The 8,408-nt window shown below is 28.1% G+C and overlaps 5 protein-coding genes across 5 annotated transcripts; 3 read left to right on the top strand and 2 right to left on the bottom strand.

The window, feature by feature from the left end:
• Positions 1-162: 162 nt before the first annotated feature.
• NEPG_00983 (uncharacterized protein) lies at positions 163-3,033 on the bottom strand (the record flags this gene model as incomplete). Its single annotated transcript, XM_013203357.1, has 1 exon — positions 163-3,033. One exon carries the CDS (start codon positions 3,031-3,033, stop codon positions 163-165), a length of 2,871 nt encoding a protein of 956 aa, XP_013058811.1.
• A 1,023-nt stretch (positions 3,034-4,056) lies between these two features.
• Positions 4,057-5,217, top strand: NEPG_00984 (tryptophanyl-tRNA synthetase; the record flags this gene model as incomplete). The annotated part of the gene is made up of 1 exon (XM_013203358.1): positions 4,057-5,217. The coding sequence occupies one exon, from the start codon at positions 4,057-4,059 to the stop codon at positions 5,176-5,178; it is 1,122 nt and encodes a 373-aa protein (XP_013058812.1). The 3' UTR covers positions 5,179-5,217.
• Positions 5,218-5,478: 261 nt separating this feature from the next.
• NEPG_00985 (uncharacterized protein) lies at positions 5,479-6,090 on the top strand (the record flags this gene model as incomplete). The annotated part of the gene is made up of 1 exon (XM_013203359.1): positions 5,479-6,090. Exon 1 carries the CDS (start codon positions 5,491-5,493, stop codon positions 6,088-6,090), a length of 600 nt encoding a protein of 199 aa, XP_013058813.1. The 5' UTR covers positions 5,479-5,490.
• A 93-nt stretch (positions 6,091-6,183) lies between these two features.
• NEPG_00986 (uncharacterized protein) lies at positions 6,184-6,630 on the top strand (the record flags this gene model as incomplete). The annotated part of the gene is made up of 1 exon (XM_013203360.1): positions 6,184-6,630. The coding sequence occupies one exon, from the start codon at positions 6,184-6,186 to the stop codon at positions 6,628-6,630; it is 447 nt and encodes a 148-aa protein (XP_013058814.1).
• Positions 6,631-7,015: 385 nt separating this feature from the next.
• NEPG_00987 (uncharacterized protein) lies at positions 7,016-8,399 on the bottom strand. Its single transcript, XM_013203361.1, has one exon. It carries the CDS (start codon positions 8,325-8,327, stop codon positions 7,149-7,151), a length of 1,179 nt encoding a protein of 392 aa, XP_013058815.1. The 5' UTR covers positions 8,328-8,399; the 3' UTR covers positions 7,016-7,148.
• Positions 8,400-8,408: the final 9 nt, after the last annotated feature.

Consider the following 8,408-nt stretch of genomic DNA (forward strand, 5'->3'; position numbering starts at 1 on the left):
TATAATAAACCGTATTAAACATAGTAGTATTATACTTACTTGTATGAAGTTGTATACACAGATATACGTATGTTTACAGCTATATAAGAATAAAAATAAGTTTATTCATGTTATTAGGGATAAATAACTGAATTATTAAAGGGTTAGTATAAATATACTTTATTAATTATTAGTATAAATATCTTTTATACCTTCATAGGTTCTAATCATTCTAGTATAAGCACTTTTGATTTCTTCAGAAGAATAATCTGGGCATAATTCAAATTGGTTCATCTTCAGCCAAGCTAGTACTTCTTCAATTTCATTATATGATGTAAATGGATAACTATTAATGCACATAACACTGTTAAAGTCATTAAGGTATCCAGTGTCTTCATTTTCTATATCAGATGGTCTTGGATTAAAAGCAAGCAGTTGATTAAAGCATAATTTAGTAATACGCAGTAATTTATTCTGTGCTGCAAAATTAATCCAAATTAACCAGAGCTTATACTTAATATGAGTTGCCCATATTTTGTTACCTTTTTTTATTTTTATGGCATTCATAATAGTTAATATATTATCTATGCTACTATCATTAGTTAAATACCAAATGAGATATCCTGGGTTTATCTGATTATATTTATATATTATAATATCTAAATTACTAATTTCACTTTTCAATCCATTCTTAATATATCTTCTAGTCAATTTGCTAACAATATCTGCTGGGAATACTTCTATTAATAGGCCATATATTCCTACTAATTCATCCGTGCATGATAATATTTTTGAATAAACTTGCTTATCTATTTTTATATTATTACTGAATCTTTTACCATACCCACTGTATATAATAATACAAATAAATTCATATATTATATCCTTTTCATATTTTGTAATACTTGCTATAATATTAGTAGCAATGCGTAGAAGATAGTTGGATTGTAGTGTACTACAGTTAGAACTCATGGTTTGTATTAAAATACAATTTAGTAGTGCTTTTTTATCTGATACGCACTGAATCCTTCCACATGAAAATAATTCGTGTGGTTTTATACTATTATTAAACACTAATGGTTTAAAATAGTCAGTAAGGTACTGTATTACATACTTACCATCTGTTTTTAGTAATAACTTGTCTGCATAATTTGCATAATTTGCTATGGTTATATCGCTTCTATATAAATAACTTATATGCAGTAATATATTCCTATTATCATTCATTATAGCTCTGTTTATACTATCATATACAACAGTTACTCCAACAAAAGTAAAATCTATAGTTAATGTCCTTTCATTTAAAGAATCATTACATATTGATAGAATTAATTCACCAAATAGATCAGGCTCTCTATTTTTCAAATTATCTATTCTAAGGCCCGGTTTCACTAAAATCACTTTTTTATTAAATGAAAGTGAATTCATTGTATTCTCAATGATGGCTATTATACGACTTGTTGTCTTTACTCTGGACATAGAGTTTTGATTTCTTCTATTTCCTATACTTTTTATTTTCTTTGTTATTTCAATTATTTCATTTTTGTCACTTTGACTTCCGTTGGTTATGTCTATCATAGTATAAAGCATACTTAATAATCCACCATTATAATAATAGTCACTAAAAGATGTTTTTGATGTGTCATTAGTCAGAGCATTAATTGTATTATACCAATCATAACAGGCACTCAAATCGTTTATATCAAATAAGTCTTTATACTTAGTAAAGAACTGTTTTAATTTCTCGGGTGGTTTATTAACTGTTTCAAGAGTATATTCTATTTCAGCAGGATTATAGAAACAACAGCAAAGTAATGAAAGTATAGTGAGTTCTGTACCTGGAATAAATTTTATTGGGATATTATTCTTCACATCAGTATGCGAAAAATCCTTATGTGACTCATTCTTGTTTAAATTTATATGAGTATTAGGTGTCTGGCCGGCTAAACATAATTCAGTTTCAAGACCATTGTTGTTATAATGGTGTATAATATTTGGAATGTTTATGTTTTCATGAAATGGAATAAATATGTGGCCACTTATAATACTCTGGACTCTCCTTATTACTTCCATCTTCATATTTTGGTTCTTTAAAGACGTTGGATCCATGGGAATAGGACAGAAAATATTGTTAAAAACATTCATAACGTATTCTTGTGTATTCTTAGACTGGTTCTCTTCTACTGCTTTAATATGATCTGTTAGTATACCAAATACTTCTATATGATAATTTTTCATGTCTTCTTTACTGCATATATACTCAAATATATACGACTGTATAAGTAGCCTGGCATTATTTATAGTATTATTATTATTATGCTTGTCTATTATAATATCTTTGATTTTTATGTAAAACTCAATTATACTCTTATGTACTGCATAGTATTCATTATCATATGGTAAGCATATGGCAGTTTCAGTCGTATGATCCATTTTACTTTTCATTTTCAAGTCAATGTTAAAGTACTTCTCATCTCTATTATTGTGCTTTGTAAGAATAACCGAATTCTTCTCTACTCCATTTAAATTTATTTCTAGGGAAAGATCTATTCCTTCAGAAAGTAAAAATAAAGAAGCAAGTAGTCTAAGCCTGTCCTTGTTCACTGGGATGTCATTAAGAAAAGTAAAAAATGAACTTTTTTCTTTTGTCTGAATTAGAACTCTCCCATCTAGCATAAGAAACATATTACATAAACAATTATTATACTCTTTAGATATGTCTGATGCCACACTACCATTTATATCCAAATGGTGTACGCTATTGTTAGATAATTCATTATACGTATACTTAGTATTGTCTAATTCATCAGTTGTAAGTTCTATTATATACTTCATATCTAGTCTATGATTAAACATTCTTAAGTTATGCATCAGTCCTAGCTTATTATTTATATATGCTTTTGTTATATCTAATGATCCGTCTGGTGATACCATTATTCTCTTATCTTTATATAAGCCAACAGAATTGCCTTGTAATTCTTCTACATCATCCCATAATATTCTTGCTTTTATATTTGCTATGTATAGTAATAACAGCCCGTATTTTAAATACATTTAATTTTAGAGCGGTTTTATTCCTATTTATACTTTGAAATTTAATTAAATATTTAACAAGGGATTAATTATTAGAATTAAAAATATTATTGATTATTTCGGGGTACTTCCCCTTTATTAAATTAGGCTTCTTCTATAGGCTATCTATTTATACATAATTCTCACATTTAATTATGAAGTAATCCTTGCTCATATTAAATTAAATAATACGCCAAACAATGAATAATAATAATGATGATATCGGGGTATATCATAAATGATATAATTAAAAGTAATAGTAAACATAGATATAGATATATAAGACTCTACTAATTTCAATAGACACTAGGACATACTTATGGCATCTAATGGATTATGCATAAGAAGAGAGGATAAATAAATCTTCTAATAATTGTATGATTATTGTTGTATGCTAAGAATAGCATTTGTTAGCATGGCATGAGTTATTGTAATGTTTTACATAAACATGACAGCTGAGACTAGATCAAAAATTATTGTTGACACGACAAGTCAACATAAATTAAATTGATTTTATGGTCTATAAATACATATAAAAATTCAATAAAAGTCAAAGTTTAAGAATGCCTTTTCCTAAGAAAACAACTATTATAACAGTGTAATGTATACTTATATAGTCTAGCGGTATCACCAATCTAGAACTGATTCAATGATGCACTAACTCATACGGGGTTACTGCTAAACAAAAGTCTAGAACGCAGAAAAATTTCGGGTTATATTGGTTTATTTATGCAGAGTACTTCTTTTAATTTAGGAAGAAATTCTAGGGGGCATAAACTGCTTACTTTAATGTCTGGTATTAGTACAGATGCATGGCTATAACACTGAGTATATACAGGTTTGGACTGTTTCTTTATCTATGGTGAGTGGCATAGAATAACAGCAGTAGCATCCTGTGTATGAATTTTCTATATAAAAATAACGGTTATTTCTATATATAGTAATGATTATTAAAATAAGAATGTAATTCGGGTTATATATACTTCAACAATATTTTATTTTTGTATGAATATAACCCCATGGGAAGTAACGGGAGCAGAGGATGGTAATATAAATTACAACAATGTAATAGAGCAATTTGGCTGTCAAGCATTCACACCGGAATTGGCACAGAAATATGAGCTAAACCATATTTTATTCACACGTGGGATAGTATTTGCGCACAGGGACTTTATTCATGCGATAGAGTCATTTACAGCAGCGAATAAACCAATTTATTTGTATACTGGCCGTGGTCCTAGTAGTGGGAGTATGCACTTAGGCCATGCAGTTGCATTTTTATTGTGTAAATACCTTCAGGACAGGTTCAAGTGCAAATTAGTCATACAAATAACAGATGACGAGAAATATATTTGGAAGAATCTTTCATTAGATGAAACAATCAGTTACGGAAGGGAGAATGCCAAGGATATTGCTGCATTTGGGTTTGATCCCAATCTTACGTATATTTTCTCAAATACATTATCTAGTCACTTATTCATACGGAATATTCTTACGATAGAGAAAACCCTCACACTAAAAGACATGCAGAAAGTATTTGGACTAACAGAGAGTGCAAAAGTAGGACAAATTGCATTCCCAGTGAAGCAGATTGCACCGTGTTATGCTACATCATTCCCAGAGTATTTGCATAAGGATGCGATCTGTTTAATCCCCTCTTCAATAGACCAGGATCCATATTTTAGACTAGCCAGGGACATATCACATAAACTAAATGGGATTAAACCATGCACTATTTATACGTACTTCTTACCTGCATTACAAGGTGCCTGTACTAAAATGAGTGCAAGTGTCCAGGAGACATCAATATACTTAAGTGATACACCAGCAATGATTAAAAAGAAAATAATGAAATATGCATTCTCGGGAGGACAGGCAACATTAGAAGAGCACAGAGCATTAGGAGGCAATCCAGATGTAGATGTAGCATATCAGTACTTAAAATTCTTCATGGAGGATGATGACAAACTCGCAAAATTAAAGGAGGGCTACATAAAAGGAGAAATTCTCAGTGGAGAAATGAAGAAGGTTTGTATTGAAGTTCTTCAGAAATTCATCAGTGAATTCCAGCAGAGGAGAAGTGAAATGACAGATGAGCGTATGAGTAAATTTTACGAATTTGTATAAAATACTTAAAGTGCCAATATTACTTATACTCCAATAAACAGCTAACTTATATCTGAATTTTACTTCTTCTTAATACGTATATTATATATCATAACTAAACCATGCATGGCATTATAATATACGTATATGTGATATATTACTATTATATACTGTGGTATTACTTACTCAAGTATTATATTTCAATATAAGACAATTTAATCACTTATACGTGTATACGGGTATTATACGCCCATAAATAACCTGAATTATCATATTATTATATAATTACTGTTATTATGTATAAAATATTTAGGGGGAATATAAAATATTTATATGGCAAATTATATTGATGAGAATAGACTAAAAACAGAAGTACATAGAGAGTTCAAAGATAATGAAGAATATATAACAAAAGAAGGCATAAACAAAATATATCAAATAATAACAGAAATCATTAGAAAACAAGACATATTTACAGAGCTACCAGAATCAATAGAGCATCTAGCGTATAATCTACTGTATATACAGATATATAATAGGATTATATATAGGAATATTAATTATAATGGTATTATATCTATAATTACTGACTGTATAAATCATATAGACATAATTATAGATATAATTATGAGTGTAGCAGAAGGCTTAAATAGTACACATAAAAAACAAGCATTTTATAGATTAATGGGAAATAATCACAGAATTATGGTATGTGCATATAAATATAGAAGTATTTTCTATGATTCATCCATTAATATACTGTGTAAGAGTATAAATATATCAGAATTATATGAAGAAATAACTTCTGAAGATGGCATGGTTAAATTATGTGAGTTAACTAGCTCAGGAGACTGTTCTAGGTTACAGAATGCATTAAATATACTAATGAAATATGGTGATAACCTAACCACACCAGATGAGTATGGAATATAACACTCAAATATAGATAATTTAGGTATATGTGATGATGATATTTATTCATTATACTTACTTACAAGAACAGATAAGTACGATAATATTCAATTTATGGAATTCTTTAAAGATTCATTTTATAGCTTAATTTATATTCAAGACAATAACGAACCCACTTTAAAAATCCATTCTATCTATAATTTATATTCTATAGTACTGCATATGCTTGAAGATGAATATATGCCAGATACTGAATTATATAAAAAAAAGAACATAGCCAGAATTAAAGAGTATTTAAATAACATATTAAACCTATCCATGGATATTGTGTATAATATTACAGAATCGTACGTGTACTATGATATCGTATACCATAACCATTTTAGCATTAATAATTCCAAGGATAATGTAATTAATAACTATTTAAAATCAACAGAATATGAAATTTCAATTATTAACCATCTGTGTATTCAAGAGAACGCTATAATTGGCTTAAAGTATCTTATAGTAATATTTATAATTGTTTCTATAATTATGAGTTTAGAGTACTTAATAGGATAGTAAATAAAAATAGTATATTAAAGCATGAAAGAGTGTGTGATATTATGATTATAAATCTGTATAAGGATATCATGAATTAAATAGCAAGTTTATGTATGTTTAAGTATTCAAGTAAAAGTGGCTATAATTATTATTAGTATATTCGGGTTATATCCCAATAAAACATATTACACACCGTATATTATATTATGTACGCATGTTTTCTTAAAATTAAAGTATTATTTATGCCATACCTTCATATTTAAATTATTTTCTACTGAAATAAAAGAAAGTGTAAATAATTTATTTTTAAATTCAATAAAAATATAATTTATTTCTATTTTTAAATACCAATTATAATAGTATAATTATATAATATAATTATATATTTACTGGTATATGCTGTACTATTAGTTAGTTACCCCTTGTACAGAATTAACACTGATTCAAATTTGTTACTATTCTCATCTTATATAGTCACAATTTCCAATTATGACAGCTCTATAAGACTTCCAAGACGTAGGTGAGAGTCTTCCACATTAGGCATGGTTCATCCTAGGATCAAAACCAACACTATTAATCAATATTTGTATAATCTTATTGTATTTTTCAGTACGTTCATCATCATTATTACATAATATAATTCTATTAGTATCTAAATAATTAAATATGTGGTTCAGATTTTCAATACTCCATTGAATATTTTGTTTATCTTCTATTACAAGATAATTATTATCTATAATATTGAATAAATATAGCAAACATACCTCTTTATCATGTAAATTCTCATATAAAAATATATTAAAAAACCATGCCAAGTAGATATTTGTTACTTGATACTTATCTAGTTCATTAAATGAGAACCGAATAATACCCATTATCTCATTAAATGTGTCAATTTTAGGTTTAGTTGTATGGTCTAAATAATAAAGTATATCCTTAATCATAGAGTGATAATTATTGATCAAGTCATACCATTCATCTGATTTACATACTGTGTTCATTAGCTCGGTAAAACAATATGTAAAGATATTATCTACAGCGTTTGTAGATAGAAACAATGCTTGGCATAATGGTTTAAATGACTCAGCAATGTGTATTTCTATACCATCGATCCAGATGTCCTTACCAATTTTTGTATAATATTCTTCAGCTTTTGGATTGAAAAAATAGCCTTGTAATATACTATTTCTTGTATAAAAGTGATCCATTTGGGAACTTCCTATAATATTGTCTGTCATTCGGGTTAGTGAGGGGTCATTTCTAATCGAATTAGCATGTAACATCAAGAAGTGTGTAACGATATATTTCTTGTGATCAACCGAATCAATTCTTCCGTATAAGAATATAGTAAGTACACCTCTGTAACTACCGGCATTAATACTATTTAAAATTATGCTTTTAACAGAATTATCCTCGTACACACAATTACTTTGTATTTTAGCGAACTCTACAGAAATGTAATGCCTAATTATACATTCTATATAATTATTTGGATTATTATATGCATTCCAGATTTCATTGAGCTTCTCTTTAATAATTGGTTTATTCACATTCAATATTGAATCTCCTAATAGATCTAGTCTGCATTGATGTTCTTCTATATGTATTGTTACCCTTTCACATACCCTTTCATCCATATAAACTAGATCAAAATCATCAAAAAAGTCAAGTGTTTCATCCACACGCGTTTCTGCTCTAAACAAGTCACATTGCATTTTAAGATTCTTGTTCTTTGATAGTGCATTAATTAATGCAGATAGATTGTTTTCTATATCAATCTCTTCACCTGGTTCATC

The sequence above is a fragment of the Nematocida parisii genome (assembly GCF_000250985.1).
Source record: "Nematocida parisii ERTm1 unplaced genomic scaffold supercont1.2, whole genome shotgun sequence".
Taxonomy (NCBI): Eukaryota; Fungi; Microsporidia; genus Nematocida; species Nematocida parisii.